General features: G+C 41.0%; 1 protein-coding gene across 1 annotated transcript in view; it reads left to right on the top strand.

The window, feature by feature from the left end:
• PLA2R1 (phospholipase A2 receptor 1) overlaps positions 1-25,531 on the top strand; it is a 1,061,792-nt gene that overhangs the window by 366,758 nt on the left and 669,503 nt on the right. The window contains exon 6 of the mRNA XM_069224206.1: positions 8,179-8,319. Coding sequence (XP_069080307.1) covers positions 8,179-8,319 — 141 coding nt within the window. The remainder of the gene's footprint in view (positions 1-8,178; positions 8,320-25,531) is intronic.

The raw sequence follows: 25,531 nt of genomic DNA, 5'->3' as shown, positions 1-25,531 counted from the left end.
CCTAATACCAATTGCCTACAAGGTCGCTCCGCTTGCGTGACGACGCAAAAAAAAAAGATCCCTGGTGCCTAGTGGTTTCTGCCCTCCTTGGGGGCAGATAGACCTAAAATCGGCCGATCTGCCCCCAAAGTGGGCAGAAATGGCCTAAATACAATTTGCCCCTCCAGGAGAGCGACCCTTGTCCAAGGGGTCGCTCCCCATTTGTAAACCAAAAAATCCCTGGTGCCTAGTGGTTTCTGCCCCCCTTGGGGGCAGATCAGCCTATTCAAAATAGGCTGATCTACCCCCCAGGGGTCAGAAATGGCCTAAAATGATTTTCTCCCCTAGGGGAGCGACCCTTGCCTAAGGGGTCCTTCCCCACCTAAAAAAAAAAAAAACATAACAAAAAGAAAAAAGAAAAAAAAAAGATCCCTGGTGCCTAGAGGTTTCTGCCCCCAGGGGGGGCTGAAAAGGCCTTCCCAAAAAAATGCCCCCCCTGGGAGCGACCCTTGCCCAAGGGGTCGCTCCCTTATGTCCATTTAAAAAAAAAAAAAATCCCTGGTGTCTAGTGGGGTTTCAAAAGCCGGATTGCAAGCAATCTGGCTTTTGAAACCCTGGGAGAGACTTCAAAGGGAAGGAAATACAATTCCTTCGCTTTGAAGCCTCTCCGGGCCTCCCCCACGGGATTGAAAGAGAAATGCTTCCAGCGCGAGCAGGGAGACCCTGTGACCAATCAGCATGCACTAGAGCGCTGACGTCACAGGGGGGGCTTGGGGGGTCAGGGATGGAATGGGAAGGGCTTCCCCTTCCATCCCTGACTATAACCCCACAGAGGGAGCGCTAGTGCTCCCTCTGGGCTCCATGACCAGGACGTAATGTTTACGTCCTGGGCACAGCAGCACTGTGCCTCAGGACGTAACCATTACGTCCTGAGCACAGAACGGGTTAGTCACCTTTGACACATTCTCTGTGGCTCACTGCTTTTTTAGTTGAGAAATTTGAGATTCACACTCCCAAATCTCACTGTCTAAGCTGCGCCCCTTTTAATGGAGCCCCAGACTTTCTGGGAAAATCTTGTTATTTTTTAAACAGTGTTTTGTACTGCTACCCATTTCTATTTACTGTAGGCTCCCTGTGTTTCAGGCAGCTTGGCCTTTTTAAACTGCTGTTTTCTGAGCCATGATTGTTTGAAATTTCCCTCCTAGTTTGTGACTAAAGACTGCATAAAGCCACTCCCCTCTTTTTTAAGTAAACAGGCTACATACACCTCAGTGGCTAACCAGAGTGTGTTTAGGAGATTGCTTAATCTGTTTCTGTTATTTAAATTGTGTTTAGAAACTGTCTGCATCACCTGTTTTTGCCTTGGAAAAGCCACATATCTGAGTGCACGACAAGCAGTATTTCAGTGTTTTTACAATCTCTCCCTTACCTGGAAAGTAGACTCTGCTAGCTGTGGATTCGGCCGGTCTGTATCCAAGGAGATTCTGAATAGAGCAGCAGCTCCCTCCTCCGTCCCCACAGGGGCTTGGACTGCAATTGACTTGGCCCTTATATACGTTTCTATAGGTTGTTGCTTATGTTGTTGTGATTGGCTGTTGGGATTAGTATTTCAATTGGCCTATGGATTAGGGTTGGTGTTGTGATTGGTACTAGGGTTGAGATTCCTATTGGTTCATGCTTTTAGGGTTGGGGTTGTGATTGGTACTAGGGTTGGGATTCTTATTGGTTCATCCTTTTAGGGTTGGGTTTGTGATTGGTACTAGGGTTGGGATTCTTATTGGTTTATTCTTCTAGGGTTGGGGTTCTGATTGGTGCTAGGGTTGGGATTATTATTGGTTTGTGCTTTTAGGGTTGAGGTTGTGATTGGTACTAGGGTTGGGATTCTTATTGGTTTGTGCTTTTCAGGTTGGGGTTGTGATTGATACTAGGGTTGGGATTCTTATTGGTTCGTGCTTTTCGGGTTGGAGTTGTGATTGGTACTAGGGTTGGGATTCTTATTGCTTCATGCTTTTAAGGTTGGTGTTGTGATTGGACTAGGGTTGAGATTCCTACTGGTTCATGCTTTTAGGGTTGGGAGCTTTTAGGGGTTGTGATTGGTACTAGATTTGAGAATCCTATTGGTTAATGCTTTTAGGGTTGGGGGTTGTGACTGTTACTAGGGTTGAGATACTTATTGGTTCATGCTTTTAGAGTTGGGGTTGTGATTGGTACTAGGGTTGAGATTCTTATTGGTTTGTGTTTTAGAGTTGGGGTTGTGATTGGTACTAGGGTTGGGATTCTTATTGGTTTGTGCTTTCAACTTTAAGGTTGTGATTGGTACTAGGGTTGGGATTCTTACTGGTTCGTTTTTTCAGGGTTCCGTTTGTGATTGGTACTAGGGTTGGGGTTGTGATTGGTACTAGGGTTGGGATCATTTTTGGTTCGTGTTTTTAGGGTTGGGGGTTGTGATAGGTTTTCAGGACTAGAGTAATGATTGGTGAATAGGGTTGGGTATCGCATTGGTTGTGGGGTTTAGGGTTACGAATCTGATTGGTTAGGGTTAGGGCTAGGTTTCTATTGGCTAGTAGGGCTATTTAAGACTAGGGCTCAGGGTGTCTCAGCCCAGGCATTGAGGCTAAGGGCGGAGAGGACAAGAGCATTTGCTTGTTTGGGCCTGTTTGGGACTGGTCGGGCCTAGGTCCATATATACTGCCCAATTTTCCTTTTACCACAAAGGATCTTACTCACTACATATCCATCAACATGCAAACATATTATCAGAAAAGACATCCAACTCATGCATCTCAAACTGAGCTCATACAGATTGCAATGTCTCATCAACTAACACAAACCCCATATATTACACCTAAACACATATCCACCACACCTACAACAGTAAAACACCTTCATTCCCATAGCAGAAACTACTCTGTCCATTCCCACTAACACAACCTGCCATCACCCACACAACTGAAAACTACTTTATACATTACTTTCAACCATCCAGATACACACTCCCTGTTCATACAAACCATCAGCAATAACCTCTGTTTGCTCTTGCCAGATCCCCTTTTATCATGACAATATCTAAACCCATCCTTCCAAAATACCATCTACAAACATCCTCACCCTCTCTTCACCAATTACACACAACCATATAATCCTCACACTCCACTGCACCACACATATTACATCTTTCTAACTCTAACTAACACAAACACCCCTGACCTACATCCATCCCCTCCTATACACCTCATACACTCTTCTCCAAAACACAACACCCCCTATAATATTCTAATACCACTTACTAGCACTAACTCACATATAAATCCTTCACAGAAAACCACTATATCAATATCTCCTCTCATTAGTCCACAAAAACAAAACACACCACACACATCAGAACATCAAAATAACACACACTTTCATAATACCTTTTGTCACACCGACTCCCACCCTCATGACTACACAAAGAATACAAATCCTGACCAATCTTTACCCCTACATTCTCACTCTTCACAAACATCTACCACAAGCACCCCAATACAGAAACATTCATTCTCCCGTCTTTCATCCATTGCACAATATCTAGCCTTGCATTATGATCCACATGCTCCTCCACCACCCCTAACCCATACTCCTTCTACACTAATCAGATGCAAACAAAAAAAAACAACGTGCCACTTTTAAAAACTTCCCATCCCCTAGTCTATTACATAAAAAGGCTACTCTACAAACAAAAGTTCATTCTTCATGTCTCGCTCAGCCACCAAGTCCATCACCAACACACAAATACCCAAAAAAATACCTCCTAGGCCTGCTGGAAGAGGAACACTATATTGAAAAACAGGACTATTGTGACCCTCACACAGTTTTCACAACTAATAACAACACACCTGCTACAAGCTCAAAATTTACTGCTCATCCTTCTCCAAAAAACCCAGCACTGCCACAAACACACATTTTCTGAACTGCCTGTTCATAAGTGCTCGATCCTCTCAAAAACAAGCACCACATCTACAACCTGCTCACAGACACACAAACTGACTTACTATTCAAAATGGAATCATGGTTGGGAGATGATGTGACCCCAGTATTTCATGAAGCTGTTCGTCTGGGCTATAAAACTATCACACAAAACCGTATTGGCAAGAGATGAGGTGGACTAGCGATTATATTAAAAAAAACATTAAAGCTCAGTAAAACAGACAACATTTCCATACTAGGTTGTGAGGCCCTCCTCACCAGATGCAACCCTGCTCCAAGTTCCTCCTGGAACTGTCTACTCCTTTACAGACCTCCTCCTAACCACTCAACATTCCCAGACACTTTTATAGATACAGTCTCAAAGCTTATAACATTATATTCAAACCTATGCATTCTTCGGGACCTAAACATTTGGTTTGACAAACCCAAGGTGCCCCATCCTAAAGCTATCACCACTGGCCTACTCGCATTGACCCTACACTAGATTGTACACAATCCCACACACATTGCTGGGCACATCCTAGATGCTATTTCTGCGAAGTCTGAGCTAGTTACCATTCATAGCATCATACCAATCACATGGTCAGACCACCATTTGATAACTTTCCAACATAAAACACCCCAAATCAACACACCCATAGCAACTTACATACATGCATCTTTCAACCATGAAGCAAACTAAATTTTAAAGAATTAGAAACTCATCTAACAGCCAAAACAGATTTGGCTACAGTTAATTCTGTTCCAAACCTTTATGAGTGGCTACAGGAAGCTTTCGATATACTAATACCACTCAGAAAAACTAAACAGGACAAAAGAAAACCAACACCTTGGAGAATCACACAACTTAAAAAGGTAAAGGAACAAATCAAAAGGTTGTAACTGACCTGGCTCAAAACAAATAACATTCAAGACAAACATCAGCTACACAAACTTAACAGAATATACAAATCATCCATCAAAAAAGCTAGGAAAATGTACTACTCAGACAGAACTCTAAATGCTAAATCAGAAACCAAAGAAATTCCTAAATTTCTAAATGAATTTCAAAAACCTAAATGTATGGAAGGAAGTCATCACACTATTCAAGATTTTACAAACAAACCGGCTACTCGTTACACAACCAAGGCAGACACATTAGACTCTTGTTTAAAACTGAAGAAAACCATCAGCACCAACCACTTTCCAAAAATCCCCTCCAAGAATAAACCAGCCCAGCCTCCTTCAAACAAATATCACAAGGTAAATGTATGGACTTGATCAAAGCAAGCAGGCCTTCTGGTTGCCCTTCTGACCCTTGTCCACCACACATCTTCCAAGAACATTCTTTTATCTACTTCTGCTGCCACACCTGTAAGAAGAATCATCAATAACTCTTTAAATACAGGAACTTTTCCTGAAGACCTGAAAAAGGTGTACATACATCTTTTATTAAACAAAACAAACCTAGACCCGCAGGACCTCAACAACTCCAGACCAATCACAAATGGGCCTTTCCTGGGCAAACTGAAAGAAAGAGCAGCATTTACCAAGGTGTCACAGTTCATTGAAAACAATTGCATACTTTCAGACTACCAAACTGGATTCCACCCAGGAAGAAGCATTGGATCAGCATGAATAGCAATCTGGGATGATCTTAAAAACACAGATGACCGCAATGGAGTTGCTGCACTACTTCTCTTGGACCTCTCAGCTGCCTTTGATACTGTTGACCACGACACGCTAATTCAAAGACTCCACGAAACTCGCATAGAAAGGACTGCTCCCGACTGGAATACATCCTACCTTCAAAACAGAATATTATCTATTCTCCCCCCTTCTCGTCCAAACCCTACCTCACAAAAGCAGGAGTACCCCAAGGATCAATAATCTTACAGTTGCTTTTCAACATCTACATTATGTCATTACCAGACCTGATCAGTGATTTTCAACTCACATGAAACAACTATGCAGATGACACACAAATATTACTTAAATTGGAATGCCCCAAAGACATTGAAAACTCACAAATCTCAGTTTCCTCAGAGCCATTGATCAGTGGATGACTTGGAGCCTTGTCAAACTAAGCTCTTTCAAAATGGAACTACATGTGATGACTGGAAAAATTATAACCCACCGCGCGCCTGGCCTGACAATCTCGGACTACCTCCCCAAGTATCCAAGAAAGTTAAAAACCTTGAAATACCATGGACTCCAAGTTAACAATGAATGCCCAGGTGGACAAATTAGTACAATTAAGCTGCATCACCTTGAAGACTTCACAACACATCTTCCCCCACCTTGGATTCCCACACAAGGTACAGGCTCCTATCTCTCTTGTAGTATCCAAACTGGGTTATGCCAATGGCCTCTATTGTGGATCATCTCTATCTATTATGAAAAACTACAGAACTCCGCTGCCAGGCTACTATTACATGTAAGGCCACAAGCCCACATCTCCCCTGCCTTGAGAGTACTACACTGATTACCCGTTGCCAGAAGATCCACCTTGAAGCTGCTTTGTATCACCCACAAAGCTATTCATGGAACAGGAATGCTTTTTAGCAGAAACAAAATAACCAAATACCTTCAACAAAGAATCCTCTGCTCAAGATTGGCACCCCGCCTCAGAACACCACCATACAAGAAAAATACAATAGGTGGTACATCCTTCTCTGTCCAAGCAGCCAAACTATGGAATTCATTGCCGCCAAATATAAGATCCACAGATGAATATCTTGCCTTCAGAAGACCACTCAAGAGTTGGCTCTTTCCTTCATAACCACCATATCCAAACAGAAATGGACTGCATATGCCTGTGTTGCTCAATATTTATAATCTGATTATGTGCATAGTTCTTTAAGAAATATATATTGTTACTATGTCATGATAATAAATTATACACACACTCTTTCAGCCTGTTTAACAAATATATGTTTACTCACAGTTAAATACATGTATATGTGTGTGTGTGTGTGTGTATATATATGTGTGTGTATATACATATGTATGTTTATATTATTCTATGACTAACATGTTCATAGGTCATTGCATAGCTCCTAGATGAGTTGTTATATCAGACACTTATGAATCCCTGCTTTCATTTCTATCTCACACTGATCAAATATTTATTATCATAACCATTTTGTTATTCAAAAATTGAGGCAAGATAAATAAATGTTAGAAAAGTGCACTTATTAATTAACTTCAAATATTACAAATCTTGAAAGTCTGTGTTTATACAATACTACTTTTCGTCTCATATTATTATACCCATTATTATATTCCTTGCACATATATTCTCTTACTATGTATTTACATATCTATTTATTACTCTAGTCCTACTGTACTAAAGGATAATTACATAAAAATAAATAAAATAAAATCTATAAATAAAATTCAATGTATACATAATTAAATGAAAGTTAAAAATATATAAATATTAATAATATATAAATAAAAGAAAATTAAAATACAAATATATATCTATATGTACATATATACATATATATATATATATATAATAAATAACTAAAAAATATAAATGTACTCTCCTGTAAGCTTTACTCTGTTTCCCCATCACCCTATGTCTCTATCAAGCTATCCTCCATCCCCACTCTAACTCATCCCAAACCCATTCTACTACTTTCATCTCCAAAATAGCTCTGCCTCAGCTCTTCCCTTCTCTACCACATCTAGCTCACCCCAAACCTCAGTTTACTACCATAATCTCCTAAACAACCCTACTAAATTCTCCCTCATTTATCTCAACTTTGACTCATCCAAATCCCCTCCTGCTACTATGATCTCCCTAACCCTTTCCACAGACTCTTCCCTCCTCCATCTCTCCTTTACTCATCCCAAGCCTCATCATATTCTATAAACTCCTAATTAACACTTCTGGTTTCTTCCCTCCTCTATCCCTCCATTACTCTAGTCAATCCAACTAACAAAATCACATATCCTCTGCTTAATTAACTCTTAATAATACTAATCCTGTATTTCCCTATACTAATCCACCACTAATTTCTTTTGGGTTCCAGAGTAGCGTGCTACTCGCTGAAAAGCGATTTGACGCCTCGTCAGGGGTAGTAAGTGCTATATAAATACTATTACAATACAATATGGACCTTGTAGGAAATACTGGAAATGAGAAAAATATTGTGATATGTATTTGATTTTGTGATTTTAAAAGAGGACAATTTGTATTTTAACTTTTGTGCTAATTGTACCATTTTCATTCTTGGGCTTCAGACGTATCACGTGGTCCATTTACAGAAAAGCACTGTGGAGTATTTAATTCTAAGCTACTCTCTTGGCAGACTTTTCCCTGTAAATCCAGTCTGCCCTATGCATGTAAGAAATATTTGAATCGCACAATAATTGAACCATTTGGTAAGTGGATTTTTATTTATATTGTCTGTGTATCGGTTCAGATTTGCATCCTAATGTGCCAAGTAAATCAGTATTCTTATAGTGTAAAGGAAGAGGGCTTTTTAAGAGGTTTCATTCAATGAACACGAATTGAGGATATATATGGGTAATCTTCTTATGACCCTTTAATACGAGCAGAGCGAGAGCAAACAGTTTGTTTAAGGCCTTATATGTTTTATTTTTAAATTCAGCAAATACAATCCTTCTCTGTAGCACAGATTCAAGGTTGACTTTTTATAGCAAATAAACCAGATAGTGTTAAAGACTCTATCTGCTCAGTAGTGACACAGACTTTCATTTTGCAGCCCTGTGCCGATGAAGTAAACTGGAACACACCGGGGCATATTTACAAGAAACTGGAACATCAGCTATGATGGCCCACTTCTTTTCCTCCACCCTGACCGCACTAAGGTCACCATGGTGCACCGTATTTACATGACGGAACACCATGGCGCACATTAGGACAAAAGCATCAACATTTTTTATGCTATTGTCGCGCATTGGTCGACTAGCACACAAAATTATGGTGCTAGTCCTGCGTGGGGCGGCCCATTGGAAACAATGAGAGCATCACTTTAAGGCCTAGCTTGGACAGGTGTTAAAAATGACGAGAAAAATGGCGCAGTGAAATCTCATAAATTTGACTGCACTGTTTTTCTGGTCCTCCTAATGGGGGAACACCCCCGTTCATACATTATGCCTGTCGCAGGCATAATGTGGCTTAAGGGGCTACAAATTGGAGCAATGTTTGCATTGAGGTACTTTGTAAATCTGGAACGGGGAAAAGGCCTTCTTGACGCTTCCTTACTGTAAAAGAAATGTTGATAGGGCGACGCAAGGAGGTGCTAGGGACTTGTAAATATGCCCCTCATTTTTATACAAAGCTGCGTTTGTTGTAAATACTTTATGATATGTACTCACCTATTGATGTATGAGCTAGAAAATGTCTTGTATATTATTTGATTTGTTGTTTTTAGATTTAGCACTGTGCGCTGTTGAATTGGCTGATTTAATGGAATAGATTGGAAAATGAAATTTAGCAGAAAATTTACAGCCAGCTAAACACAGGTATGTCCTGGTAAAAAAATCGATAACCATGGATTTTAAGGTCTGAGTTATTCTTTGGTGTACGGAGTAGTGTCTGTCAGAATGGTGAGTACATAACCTCTACCATCCTGTCAGTACTCTTTCCGTCATATTTAGAGGTGACCACTGGCCCGGTTCCCTTAAAAATACAAAAAGGTTGGTGGGTCGGCGCCATCAATTTTAACGACTGCTAACCAAACTTTTAAATGTTCACGCTTTGGGTGTTTGTTCTAAATAACAGAAGACTAATGATAATGACCCACACATCCTGGATTTTTTTTCCCAGGGTGTGGTGATCATTATGTATTTTTTCCGTCACTCACCGTCAGACAGAAAATAAGAAAAGGACTCTGATCTCCCTGAATAGCACAGGCAGTGCAATGCCCTTCCTCTGATGGCCCCTCTGTCGGGCCACTGGAGAAAGCTTTCAATCGGCTGCGCCAACGAAGGTGTCATCAAAGAAAAGCTTGTGGTCGACCCATCAGGGGTGTGACAAAGGCCCCAGCAGCCCCACCTAAGAGGACAGACAACCTTTGAAAACTGGGCAGTGATGTGTTGTAGACACAAGTGGAGGATCTGGCCTGTAGCACTGTATCTTATGGGCCAGCAAAGAAGTGCACAAGCTAGCTTGCATTCTAAGGTAGACTGAATTCTAATAGTGCCTTTGAATTGCATTACTTTGCATCAGCATAACAAAGTGCAATCCGTCATCACTCAAACAAATGTATGCAGCCTAAGGCTATGATAGGCCCACCGTCATGATGCATATGTGTGTATGCATCACCGTTTTTGGTGCACTCAAATCTCTTTGTTTTAATTTACTGTTCAAATATGTCAGGTCCCTAACTTGAAGCCGCAACGTGAAAAATATAAAAAGCAAAACAAAATGCTTATATTTAAGAAAGAATTGGCTTGGAAGCAAATTACATCTGCTAGGTCCAAACACAAAATAATGTTTAAAAACAGCTATGAGGAGGGGGAACAAGTACGGGTAGATGGAGGAAAATTAACATTGGTGTGCAACATGAGCAACAAATGGTGCAACAGAGAAATATTTTAAGTCAAGTGGTCTGATGAGGGATGGCAGAAATAGGGTTGGAAGAGGAACATGGAAAGTACATCAGTCGAGAATTTGATGCAGGTAGTAGGAATCGGGGGAGAAAGTAAGAAAACATCTGCTCTTCATTGGAGTGCTGAATACAATAGAAAAAATAGTTCCCTTTTCTGGAGCTGCAGAAGGATACAAGTCATCCAATCAAAGAATGATAAATAACCTTTGCTCTAGGGCAGTGACAAACAGAAGAAGATGGAAAACCATTTAATAATATACAGGAATTAGACTGAGGAAAACAACCCAATGATGAGCAATGGGCTGAACAAAAGATGACTGGAAGTATTGGTATCGTCCACAATAGATTTTCAACATGAGACAGCCATTGCATTTGTCATCATAATGTGTTAAGGATAAGTCAGCATGTGAAAGAATGTCTTAGGTGCTTAAGGTGAAAAAGCAAGAGGAAAGCACTTCAAATCATTCTCTATTGACAGTTATTTGTTGACCATGAACCCCAGATTTTCATAGAGGTTCCCAAAGTGGTCAGGGACCCGTGTTCCATGGTCAAATGTGGGGCAACCGTGACCCATTTCTGTCTCCTACCACAATCTTTCTGATTGTCAGAGGCATTACATGAAGGTTGAAAAGGAATGGGGAGAAAAATGACCCCTGGGAGGCTCCATCCTTTAGATTAATGCAGAAAAAGGAGACAGCACTACTACCTGAAAATGGGCAGATAAAAATAACCTTCTCCACTACAGGTCAGGCCTACAAAGCCTACCTCATTGACACTTGTACCATATAATACAGGGCAAGATGTAAAATATATTGTATAAGGTAGGAGAAGTGCTACGTCGTAGGGTGTGTGTTGTATACCAAATATGTATAACTTTTCACTGACCTTACTATAAATATTTCTTATATAAATTAAGTGCTGTCCCTCGGGGGGAGGGGTTATAATAGCTTTTTGTAGCAATGTGTACAAGCTCCTGATAGTGATTGTTCCAATGATGCAGTCTGAATTCAAATTGTTATGACTAGAGACCTTACCACTCCCATCTACTTCAATATTTTGAGTCAAAATCACTTCTGCACCTCTAATATTTCAGGAAGTGCAAGTAAAATGTATATGTTGCTTCCTTTTCAGTCAAAAATAGCACAAACGTTAGCGTGATTGTTGGGGTATGCTGGGTCAGTGTTATGGACTGCCTTGAAAACGTGGGTGATGAGTTCGAAATATGCTTGCATGTGCATAGGGACACAAGAGAGCTCCTTCAGGTGTGGTGTGATGTGAGTGCAGTGAGGAGTTTGAGAATAATTCTGGCTGCTGAGTTCTGAATGTTCTGCAGCCTTCTGGTGAGGTTTTTGTTGATCTCAGCAAAGAGGGTGTTTCCATAGTCCAGCCTGCTTCTGACGAGCATGACAATTTAGCGGGGGCTAATTAGTAGCTGTTTGAAAATCATCCTCAGCATCTTCAGGGTATTGAAGCATAAGGAGGTGATGGCATTGACATTCGCAGTTATGTCAAGTTTGCTGTGTATGATGATCCTGAGGTTCTTGGCCTGGTCAGTTCTAGCTCTGTTGGCCACCAGCTGGAATCCCACAGTGAAGTGCTCTTCCAGAGATCATGATTTCAGTCTTGTCGGTGTTTCACTTCAGACAGCTGGTCTTTATTCAGTGGGCAATTTCAGTAATTCAGCCATTAAACTTGATCCAGGTACTAGGCATCTTGTCCAGGAGGGAGCAAATGAGTTGCATGTTGTTGGCATTGGAGAGGACATGGCTGGCAAAAGAGTGGATGATGCTGGCAAAAGGGATCATTATGCATTGAACCGGGTTGTGCTCAGGCAAGGTTCTCGCGGAATCTGAAGATGCGGTTGCAAGCTCCTGAGGTCTACGGTGCCAGACTGACTGACTGAGCTCTTCCTTCAGAGTTCATGTCCTTAAATTCTGATGTTGTCTATGAGTTGGATGAGGGTGGGGTAAGAGATAGTGTCAAATGGCGCAGAGAGGCCAAGGAAGAAGAGGGGTGCTGTGTCTCTTCAACCAGAGTCATGCAGATGTCATCCATAGCAGCTATTAGGGCAGTTCCCATACTGTGGTTGGGTCTGAAACTAGGCTGAGTGGTGCCAAGGAGTTAATGGTCATTGAGGTATTCAATGAGGTATCTATAAATGGTTTCCTCTAAGACCTTGTCTGAGAATGGTAGCAGGGAGGTTGATCTGTAGTTGTTGAGTGTTGAAGGATCCGCAGTGGATTTCTTCAGCAATCGGAGGACAGATGCATGTTTCCAAGCATCTGGGGAGGTTGCAGAAGAGGTGGAGGTATTCAAAATAGTTGGGAGCATGGTGCTGATGGGTTACAGTCCTATACAAAAGATGTGATGGAGCAGGGATCCAATAGGGCCTTCATGGAAGGAATTCATGGTGGCAGCGGTTTCTTCTGGGGTGATCACAGGCCATATGGTTAACATTGCTTCTATGGATAAGAACAGAAGGCGTTTGCTGAGATCTGTTGGGTCCATTTGAGAGTTGAGGTTGCTGTAAAAGGCAGTGATTTTGTGGTTGATGAATTGAAAGAGATTGTTGCAGAAGTCCTGCGACAGGGTGGTCGAGTTGGAGGTGGCCGCAGATGAGGTGAGAAATCCTTCATAACGGTGAAGATTTCTTTGCTTCTCTTAGTGCTGGCATCAAAGCTGTTAACCTGAGGGGAAGGTTTGGTGGCATGGGTGATTTGTTCTTAGTGCCTTAGAATGGGATTGAAAGAGCTCCTGTCTCCATTGTCCTGGCTCATTATCCATTTGTGACCTGGTTGATTGACAGTGTTGTTTCATCAGTCTGAGTTCCTCTGTGTACCAACTGCCTGCTGCCTAGATCTTGTATTGCTGTGTTTAAGGGAGGCTGGAAGGCCAGTAGCAATGTTCATTTTTAATCCTGCTTCCTCGATGTTTCTGAAATGAATGGCATTCATAATTTTGAATCCATCTTGCAGAATGCCCTTGAAGTCAAAACTCTCTTGCAGCTTGTATGTTATTTAGGATCACATACTTTCTCTTTTATCTCCCGATCTACCCTTCTCCTTCCTCACCCTACCTGTCTCCTGTCTTTCTTTCTTATTTTCTTTATTGCTGTTTCTGTGTCCTGTTCACTTCTCCTGTCTTCAGCTGTACCCCTGTCTTACACCCGTGAGTATATCCTTGCGTTTCTATCCCTACCCATAATGTTACCTTTATACCTAACTACACTCTAGTTTCTCTAACCACCTGCCTATACCTACCTCTACCCCACCTATATCCTGTTACCAATTACAATTACCTATGCCCATGTGCCTCTATCCATACCTATGCCCTGGTATTCCTACCACTAGCTTAACCCTAATATCATCAACCCATCCCATTAACATTTTTCACCTTGTTTTCTTGTGCCACTTCCCTGTTTCCTTTTCTTGGTGGGTGTTTTCTTTTGTTAAATATCTTCCATATTCTCAATGAAAAATGTTTTGGGAATTCTCCAAAATAGAGTTTTGCCAGCCTTGGCTTATTAAGTTGGTACTGTACATTTTGGATTTTCTGTGAAATGAGTTGTGCATATAAGTTGATTAAAACCTATTTTTACGACTTTCACTGTCTGACCAAACCAGCTATTTATTTTTCTTCAGATAATACCTTTTTCATTTATTCTAAACACTGCTTTTCAGTAGATAACATGGTGAAAGTCTAGATAAAATGGAGAAAGTCTAATATATGCACAACCTTTCAACAACATGTTGATACATGTACAACTTCTTAACAGCCTTGCAAAAGTCCCCTATTTTTCTGAGACAAAACATATATTGGGTGGGCTGTTAACATTGATGTCTGGAATTCGTGAAGAGAACACCTAAACCACTTCAAAAAATAAACTAACAACACAGAAAGCAGAAGAAATTTGACACTGGTGATTCGTGTGTAGGCTTTTTTTTTAATCTATGCACGTGAGATCGGTTTACGGCCCTCAAACTCACAGCTGTTGTCTGCTCGTGCTTTGTACCTTTATATAATGTTAGCGCGTCGGACCTTAATAAGTGAACTTACAAGGGTACGCGAATAAGTCGATGAACTTTTTGACTCGCATTTAAGATGTTCCCATCATAGGTCCAGTACATGCAGATCAATAATCAATAACCAATCAATAACATCAATGATCAATGATAATCAATAACATATATATAATCAATTGGAGTCAGTAATTATCACACACCATTACCTTTTAGTCATGAATAACCATACCTTTTTAGTAAAAGTTAGAATATTTATTTCCCTATATTAACAATGCTAATGTCACGTAAGAAGATCTCAAAATCAAATGATGAATATACAGAAACATCACTGGCTGTCCAAAGTGGCGAAAGAAACGTAATCTAATCAAAACTTGAAAAATTACACATTTTAAGGTTACAGTGCAAATTAATAACAAGAACAATTGCGCAAGCGAATATTGCTCCCTATAGCAGACTTTCGTTAATGAGGATCCTTATTTAACACCAGATTAGCATTAGCATGTTAGGCTTCATGCAAACATTTTAGTCAACACAGATTTAGAATACATCTAACTATGGCTCTATCAAAATAGTGCAGTTGGTACCCAGAAAGAAAAAAAACGAATCAGCATATCAAAACACATGCGTAACAGTATACCTCTCCTCAAGTGGATCGACAAGCTAAATAGTTTTCGTCTTCAGGACATCAGTTTGGTCAGCGAGGCATCAGGATTCAGCAACAAAGTTCAGAAAACACAAAGCCTTTAAGTAAAGCATGTCTCTTTTCAAGATGCTTAGTAAAATAATGGCCTTTCGGAAAGAAAGAAAATGGGCAAATGCGCTGTCTTCCACCAGTGCAGTCCGGCTAAGTTAGATTTCCTAAAATTACTTCCCAAGTCCCTATTGGTCAAGGAATAGCATGTTCACACTTTGTCCAAAAAAACGAAAATATCAAATCTATAATTTCTACTAGTACAGAGTTCACATGTCGCTGAATGGCTTCTCTTGTAATGTCCTCATCATACGACTCGTCAGGTAACAATATTGTTGCAGCTTGTACTCCAGTCAGTGTCTCTATTGTTCTCCTCCTGAGAAAGTCAGTTTTTCACTCATTACACCTATACTGTTAAATTTTACAAGAACAACATCTTCTAGCAAGCGGTTCTCAAGAGAAAGGCTTTTAGCTACGAGCACATTTAGTCAGCTCAGTGGAAAATTACAATTTAATTCTCTAAGCAAACATTTTATTATGCAACTAGGCCAAGACCTCCGCTAAGTTAAGGCCTGCAATTGATAAAGCTACTACATAATGCATAACCCCTAATATCACATATTACTACATTAATCAAACAAAAGCTCCATATTTCATTAATAAGCCATTAATAAGTACACTTTGTGAACATTGGTGACCACTCATGTTTCACATTTCCAAATGTGTTCATTATTTTCCTCTATATTAATACATTTTCTACGCGAATACATTACTCAGAATACATTAATATTCTTTAATATTTTTTATTAGAATACCTGCTTTAGCAATCCCTCCTCTGATGACTAAGGTGGTCCTTTTCAACATGGCGGTGTGGCCCGCCATGCCGGCGGTTGCAGGAAAACCCACCAGCCGGCATGACGGGCCCTCACTCTTCACCAGGCTGCTTCTGTCAGGCAGCCTGGCGGCGGTCAGAATCATTATCCGACAGGGCAGCGGTGCTGCCCCTCGGATAATGATTCCTAATCCTCCAGCCTTGCCCTAGCGGGGAGGCTGGTGGAGGGGGTGCACCGGGCACCCCTGGGGGCCCCTGCACTGCCCATGCACTTGGCATGCACTTGGCATGGGCAGTGCAGGGGCCCCTGTGCAGTGCCCCATCGCGCAGGTCACTGCCCGATTTTCGGGCAGTGATCTGCGCGATGGGTGCAGCTGCACCTGCCGCACAGAGGCATTGGCGGGGGCTCCACATGGATCAGTGTCCCGGCCAGGCATTCCTGTGGGCCGGCGGGCAGAAACCCGCCGGCCCACAAGAATGTTCATTATATGACCGGCGGAGATCCGGGGATGCTGGTGGTCAGTAGTTTGACCGCCAGCATGAACACGGCGCTTTCGACCGCCGTGTTCATAATGAGGGCCTAAATGTGTCATCACAATAAACTATCACTCACAAATTTTTGCATCACCTAAAATTCTGTCATTTCAATCCCTTCAAATCTTTGTTTTCTTTTTTAATTTTCCCTAAACAAGTTTTCCCTTTTCTATTCTTCCCTCCTCTGAATATTCTTTGACCTTTTCAATTGTATTCTTTTACGCAATTTACATATTCCCCATATTCCATAAACCACGATAAATAACATCCTGTGTAAAAATTTCAATAAGATCCCTTAACCAATGTTGCTGACCCAATTTCCCACTGAAGCAAAACCTTTACCAACCTTCTCCCAAACCCCTGCTTCTTTCAATTCTTTCAAATCCGCACTTTCATTAGTCAAATTAGTAAGTAAGCTTCTAATTTCTCTACCATTATCAGGAAGGAACGAACAACAGTGCCTAGATTTAAGCATTCTACAAACTCCACCATCCTTTGCTAAAAGAATGTCTAAAGCAAGCAGGCTTTAAAGAGTCATAGCTCTTTCAGCAGCTAATTCAGTATCTATCAGGAGCATGGCTCCTGAAAAGTTTGTCAACATGTTATCCACAATAGTAGACAACTTTCAAATGTTTATCGAATTCAGAACAATTCCCACTGAAGGAATTATTGCTCCAAATTTATCTCCCACTATACCAGAAGGATACTCTCTCCTGTGTCTCATATGATCTAATTCAGTCAATTTTGGAAACTTCTTCAAGTCATCCATTTGAAAAATCTTTTGGAAAACTATTCCCAAATAATACCATCCTCTTTGAAGATGGTAATAAGCATTAGGACCACACATGTAATATATACCAGGAATCGCTGGATCCTGTCTATTTACTCTGAAACAAAAACACATGTTTACATTCACTTGTTCCCACAAATAAAGTGTCAGTGCGTGATTTAGGCCTATACGTACAACGTTTCCCTATATGTTTCGCATCTAAAGCTAATTTCCTTTGTGTTTTAATTGCACTATAAGCATAATCATTCTTGTAAGTCCTTTTCTCCAAGCCTTTTTATAACTTCTCCTTCAATGCCTTTCTCCTGTCACCTGTGTGATCTAAGAAGCTCTTCTCTAAAGGTGTAAGCAAGCATGTCAAGTTGTTGCGGTGTGCATAAGCCATGGCGAATGTTAATGTAGGTTCAAAGAAACCTCTAACTAATGCTATGTCATTATCCTTAACTACTCTGCTCAAATACCTAATTATAGGGAAAAACTAAAACACCACATCGTGGTTAGAGTAAAAGTACTTGATGTACTCTTGGTTACAGAATCTTGTTAGTAACAGACTACAATGTATCCCATAAGTGAGAGGCAAACTGTGATAAGTAACTCCTTCTTCGACTAATGAAGGAATTTGTGTACACACATAACAACTCCTTGCATCCATTGTCTCAACATACTCACTCAGCAAGCGATACAAGACAATAGAAGAAAGTTCCCCTTGGGCATTAGTACCCTTATGCAAATACTTCTCATCTAACCTAAACTTCTCTATTGTTGTTAGTGCAGTAGTTGCTTCAAAAGGAGAAGTATGGTTGGCTTTGGTCTTATCAAGAACAGACATTCCCACAATCAATACCACAAACAATATCCCACATACAATCGCCAAACCAATACTCATATATTTACAGCACCTATTTTTCCTACCCTGCTGGCTAATGTTACTCATGATCTGCAAAGAATCACAAAGCAGAAGAGAAATTTAGAAAAAGGGCAGCAAAAATCTAAACAAAACAAAAATCTTCTTTCAGCAGTTATTTACAGCTTTCAGTTTTTCTTCCAGGATCCTTTGTCAAAAATCGGTAAGCAGCTTGTCAAAATCAGGTATCAAAAAGTCAAATCAGGTTATCAAAGTCTTTTCTGGCTTGTCAAAATCAGGTATCAAAAAGTCAAATCAGGTTATCAAAGACTTTTCTGGTTACTTTCAACAGTCTTTTTCTCAAACATTTTGTCAGATTGTTTCAACAGTTCAGTTCATCAGCTTCTTTCAAGTGCCAAAATACTGACCTGTAATGTCTCTATCAGAACAAAAAGACAAACATTCTTTCTGCCATTTACTTGTAGTTACATACACCTATTCAGGACCTGTATATCTTTGACTTGTTATTCTCTTTCTTTTCAACTTTCGATCACCATTCAATTCTCCTTTACTTCTCTCCTTGTTGTATTTACTTCTTCTTCGATTGTTGTTTCAACAACTACTTCCTTTCTCTTTGTTCGTGACTCCAGCCACTTATCTCCTTTCAGTGAACCCTTGGTCAATGTTCTTTTTAGTGTTGAACTTAAAACATCTCCTTGTTCTATGGTTCCTTCTCTTGATGGACCTGCAACTGGTTCAGGAGGAGTCAGATCACAGTGACTTTAATCCACTTCAACTCCTTCCCCCTTAGGGCCTGGCAATTGCTCTGTTTGTCTCTCAAAATCATCTGCTTCTGGGGAAGCCCTCCTTTGAGTAGGCACTCCTGCTGCCTCAATTGAGATAGTCTCACGTCATCCTCCTGGACGTCTCCTCCCTCATCTCTCACAGGAGTGACTGAACTATCCTCAATGGGCTCAGATCCGGTCTCAGTTCCACTTTGTTCTCCTTCCGGCCCAGAGACTTGTTTTGCTTTCTGTTGGTACTTTCAACAACTCTGCTTCTTCATCAGTTGGGGATATCACTTTCTTTGTGTGACTGGCATGGATCCAGTTTGGAACTCCAGCACACTTTACAGCTGTGGTAGTTGTCAGAACTACCTGGAAAGGACCCTTCCAACGTGGCTCCAAACATGTTTTCCTCATGTGTTTCCAGACAACAACCCAGTCACCAGCCTTCAGATTGTGCCCTGGGTCATGGATCGATGGCAGTGTGGTGGCTTCCACCTGCTGACAATATTGCAATTTAAGTGGAGACACTTTATGACCATTCTTTCCCAAATGGTTCAGCAAGGCAATTGTGTCATACTTGCACTCGGCCCTTGTTTTGGACGCAATCAGCTTCTGTATTGGCTGCAACTGTGCCATTTGTATACGTGGTATTTGCACCTGCTGCATTGGTTGAAAATTCTGCACTTGATTCACATTATTTTTAAAATTTGGATTAGGACCTCTTATTCTCGGTCCTCTCATTTTCTGGAATGAATTGACATCATTAGTTTGCTGAACCACACCTTCCTGCACCAACTTCGGACATTCCCATTTCAAATGTCCAACAGCTCCGCAAGCTTAACAAGGCAACAATTTCTTCATCTCCTGCACATCATTCTGAACTGCTACTGTACCCAAGTTTCATCCGTGATTCATATTACCTCTGTGACCTCTACCTCTCATCTGGGGCTGAAATACCATGTTTCCCTGCTGCTGCTGTGGAAAATTCCCTTGTATGCCTGCCTGTGCAGCTTTAATCTGCATCACCATCACCTTTTCTTTCAGCTTTTTCTGCTTCTACTCAATTTCATCGCTACGGAACTTTGCATACTGCAGCACCTCATTAATCGGCTTTGCTTGCCAGGTTTCAGTCCTTCCACAAATCTGAATTCACAATGAATCATGTCCTTCGCCTCAATTGTCTCTGTACCACTGTAATGCTTGAACGCCTGTAACAATCTCTCATAACACGCATTTATCGACTCCTTTGCTTCCTGAGCTGTCCTGTCAATTCTCTGCCAATCAATGTTCTTGGGAAATATTCTCACTTTCAAAAATGCAGTCACCCAATAGTAATATTTAATCACCTCAGGAGACAGTGCACCTGTAATTGTATCTCTCTCTGGTTCTCTTGATGGTCAATCTATACTCCTCTTACAATATATTCACAGATCAGCTGGGACTACTATCTCTAATAAAGTGTTCAAATCCTACCACAGGCACTCAGCAAGTTTTACAAACCTATCTGTTTGCTGGTACCACTCTACTGGCTTCTCTCTCAATTTTGGATAATCATTTGTAAATGATAGAATATCACTCCTGCTCCAAGGGAGATGAACAAAATTCCCTTCTGGAATCTCTCTCACTGGTAAATTCTTCACTGGATCTTAGCCTTGCTGCACATTTGCAGTGAACTCCACAGAATCTCTTTTTCTCTTGTCTCTTTTCTTTACCCATCTGCCTTCCCATTTGTCTAATGCTCCCCAAGTCTGGGCACTTTAAAGTAATTCCCCAAGATGTTCCTTCATTCTGTCAGATCTCATTTGTTAAAAATCTTTAGTCTCACAATTTAATCTGAAACTCCTTTTCAAATGTTTCATTTTATCTATTTCTATGCCGTACTTCTCTGCAAGGTTTGCTAGCTTCTGATGAACATTACTCACTTCCCTCTTAATCTTCGGGCACAGATAGCTCAACTCTGCTTCTGTGTAGGATTCTAACCTGTTCACACCCATTGTTCCGTCAATGAGCTCACCCGCTTCCATGCTTAGCCTATTGTAGTTCAAATACTCCTCTTCCTTAGGAGCACTATGCGGGGTATTCAGCTTGTCTAAGCATTCAGTCAACTGCTGAGCAGTCAAACCTTGCAACAAGACATTGCTAGCCTGTACCGGTAGCACCTGCTGCGCAACTGAATTTGGGGTCTGCGGTGTCAGCAATTTCAAGCTCTGGCTAATGTTTGACCCTATAGTAGTATCTGGAAGTACTCTGATGGACTAAGGTCCAGCAGCGATCTCGATCTGCCAAAAGTCTGTCCCACAGGAGAAACTACTTTAGTGTTCTTGTTATGTCCTCCCCCATTGCATTCTGTGTCCTGACACCCTGTTCACATACACTGGGTTTCTTTTGTGCAAATAATGGTACGGCTGGACAAACAGTAATAGGTAGACATATAGCATCTATTGTTGGTCTGGTGCTTAAGTTCTGTGGGAGAGTACCTCCCATGTTCTGATTCATCATTGAAGACATATCTGGCTGTGTCCCTGTCACTGGAGTGAATTTTGGCATGACTTGTGGCTGCACTTGGGGCAGTAAAAGTGGAGTTATTTCTGTCTAAACTAACATTGGTCTTGGGAAAACCTATTCAGTAGGCACCACTAAGTTTGTAGGTGTTTCCGTAATGGGTAAATCAAGGTAGATTCTCTGAACCTGTGGAAGTTGCACCTGATTTTGTACCACTGGAGTAGTAGGCACGTTAAGACTACTCTGCATCGGAATCTGTGTCAGGCTAATATTAACCTTCACCAGACTCTTGTCCCATTAACCTGTATCGGAGCCGTAGGATAAGCACTGGTGCTCGGACCACTCTCATGTGCTGCATATGGTGGTGGACAATTTCTCAATAACTGTAAAATACATTCATCATCATCTTATTCTTCCTCCACTGTTGAAGACTTTCTAACCTTTCTGTTCTCTGAAGGGGTTCTGTTAGTCTTTCTAGTAGCTTTCCTTCCTTCTTTCTCATTGTCCTATGTAATCACTGGAAACAACTTAATTCCAAGCAAAGTCTTGTTTCTCTAAATTCTCTGAACACTGTCCCGTCTAGCCTCTGTTAATGTCTTGTCTGCTTTTTTCATTCTCCTCTCGAGTTTCTGTTGCTGTTGCTATCTGGCTACTAGCTCCCAGTCGGCTAATGCCTCAAACTGTGCTGGTCTCGGAAGGGGCTTCGATTCATATATCACCATCCTTAAATGCTGCAAAACCTTCAAGTTAAACAATCCATTTGTAAGTTTCCATCTTTCTCAGTGTTTTGCTTTCACTAATGACCGAGCTGAGCTGACAAAAATATCTGGAATGCACTTCTTAGTTTAAAGAAGACATTTATTATTGCTTCACAACAAGGTTCCTGAGAAAGGAGATTAGTAGGTTGGAGGCACACGTTTAAAAATAGTCTCAGCAATGAAAGGAAAATACATCAAAGTGATTCTCAACTGCAAAGTACACAGCAAATATATGTGATTATACTATAGCATAATTGCAAAGCAAAGAATAAAGTCAAAATTCATCACCGTAGAGCCTGTCAATGCTCTTCATCTTTCTCATGCCAGCAAGTTGATGACCCCTGTTCAGCTGCGAGAAAGAGTTTTCCACCCTCACGGGACAAGTGTCTGAGTCAGGCATTTGACGTCCAATCCTGACTGAAGTCGAAGAAAATTCCCCTCGCTGCTGCCCAGGGACACCTTTTACAGTTTAAATTATTATGGGAAAACGCCTTCTGAAAGGCCCTTCCCTATCAGATGTGAATTATTCAAAAATGCTGGCTTGTTTAGGTAAACCTTGACAGGAAAGTGTTGCAAGCTGGCCATCGTTTGGAGACACGCCTTTCAAGGTCAAACTGTTTTCTGCACTAAAGAAAAACACAAAATATGCGCTTATTTATCATGCTATCGTGTTCGGTAAGAGAAAATACGAAAAACACAAGCTTAGATTACCATGTGGAAAAACACAGCTCATCTGCAATGTCTCAACTGCAATGTCTAACGCCACGATGAAGCCAATAGGCAGCTAAACTGAATCAAAATATAATGTCTATTGCAATAATAAAGCCAATAGGCAGCTAAACTGAATGTACAAAATGTAATCTGCAACTGGTGAACATTGAACAACTAATATACACAGTGGTGAAACAAGGTCAGTGGTCAAACATACTTATTTTCACTACACTCAGTCACCTTGCACTATTGGTTCAGCCAAAGACATGGCGCAACACCCTTCTCTTCCATTACAATGTAAGCTGGTGTACCTTCTGGCGGTGTAGCCTCGCCTATACTTGTTGTAATGTACATATCTCCCCTTAAGGCACTCATTAAAGCTTTGAAAAATGTCATATTTTCGACCTTTGTTGTTCAATATTGAATCAGGAAGTGACTTTCAGTCCCCAGAATTCTCTTCACCCTCCTTCTCAACCAATTGCGCCTCACGGACAGCTGCCAATCCATGCGCAACCTTTCTTACTAACCAACCTATCTCAGAACGGCTCCAATGATGTCACACTCGTACATACTGCAGCTGACAAAGTCTTGTGGCTTGTTCTCCCAAACTTCGATTCACACAAAACTAATGCAAAAATTATGAGCACTAACCCAAAATCAAAACCCAAATCTGCTGGTTTACTACAGGAAAGGTAACACAATTGCTTCAGAAACTTTACGGATTTTTCACTGACGGCTCTTCCCACTCTTACAGCTACTCCTTCTTTCTCAGCTTCCCTGATTCGCAAGCAAAATTCGATTCACAAATTTTACTCTCAACTGATCAGTGGGTCTGTCCTGGTGCACATAGGACTCACCAGATCTCAGTAAATATTTTCTTTCACTCACTTTGACTCACACTCTGACTTGTTGACCACACCCGATCGACCTATTAAACCAGACAAATTATGACAAAAACCAAGTGTCTCATACACTTTTCAATATACTCCGGAGTCTTAGACCACGCAGTGTCCGTACATCAACAACCATGTGAACAATTTTTTAGCACAAAGCACCACACACATGTGAAGTTCGAGGACTTCCCTACTCTCACACTGCGGAGTATGCACACTCCTTCTCCAACTTCATTTGGAGTACACAAACTCCCTAAACCCTCAAAAAAATCACAATTTCACCTGCGATTTGCATAACCGGTGCATGCACAAAACCTACTCCATTCACAATATCACTAGAATGCTAAGAACATCCTCAAACAACCATTGGCGGGCTCCAAGATTCTGGGAAAGTAATTTCAAGACTTAAGGGAACATTTTCTCCCCAATTTGTATAATTGAAAAACAAATCCAAAACCTATACTGGTTATCTATGATGGGCTTTTAAGGAGACGAACCATCAGTCTTCCACCACGTCTGTTAGCCCATCAAACCGTAATAAGTAAACTTACAAGGGGACGTAAATAGGTCAATGAACCTTTTGACTCGAATTTAAGATGTTCCCAGCATAGATCATTACATGCAGATCAATAATCAGTAACCAATCGATAACATCAGTGATAATCAATAACATATATAATCAATTGGAGTTATTCATTATCACACACCATGACCTTTCAGTCATGATTAACCACACCTTTTTAACAAAAGTTAGAATACTTATTTCCCTATATTAACAATCCTAATGTCAGGTAAAATAATCTCAAAACCAAATGATAAACATACAGAAATATCACTAGCTGCCCAAAGTGGCGAAAGAAACATAATCTAATCAAAGCTTGAGCAATTATACATTCTATGGTTACAGTGCAAATTAATAACAAGAACAATTGCGCAAACAATATTACAGACATTTATATTCAGCAAAGGAAAGACATCAACTATTGCTCCCTTTAGCAAACTTTCATTAATGAGGCTCCTTATCTAACACCAGATTAGCATTAGCATGTTGGGTTTCCTGCAAAACATTTCAGTCAACAGAAATTTAGAAAACATCTAACTATGGCTCTATCAAAATAGTGCGGTTGGTACCTAGAAAGAAAAAAAACAAATCAGCATATCAAAATACATGTGTAACAGTATACCTCTCCTCAAGTGGCTCGGCACGGTAAGATAGTCTTCATCATCAGGACATCAGTTTGGCCAGCGAGGCATTAGGATTCAGCATCAATGTTTAGAAAACACAAAAGCCCTCATTACAACCCTGGAGGTCGGTAATAAAGCGGCAGTAATACCGCTAACAGGCCGGCGGTCAAAAAAATGGAATTATGACCATGGCGGAAACCGCCAACACAGACAGCGACTTTAACACCCCGACCGCCACAGCGGTAGAAACAAACACTGTGGCGGTAACCGCCAATAGATAGGCGGAAGACAATGTACCGCCCACACTATTACAAGGCACTAATCCGCCAGCTTTTCCAGGGTGGTACCAACGCCATCAAAAGCACGGCGGAAACAGTCTTTGGAAGGGAAACCACTCACCTCTCGACACCCAACGAGGAACCAGGACGCCATGGAACCCGTACTACAGGTGTTACCAATGTTGGTGTATG

This window comes from Pleurodeles waltl, chromosome 3_1, assembly GCF_031143425.1.
Source record: "Pleurodeles waltl isolate 20211129_DDA chromosome 3_1, aPleWal1.hap1.20221129, whole genome shotgun sequence".
Taxonomy (NCBI): domain Eukaryota; kingdom Metazoa; phylum Chordata; class Amphibia; order Caudata; family Salamandridae; genus Pleurodeles; species Pleurodeles waltl.
The sequence above is the reverse complement of the archived record's forward strand: the minus strand, read 5'-3'. Positions and strand labels throughout refer to the sequence as shown.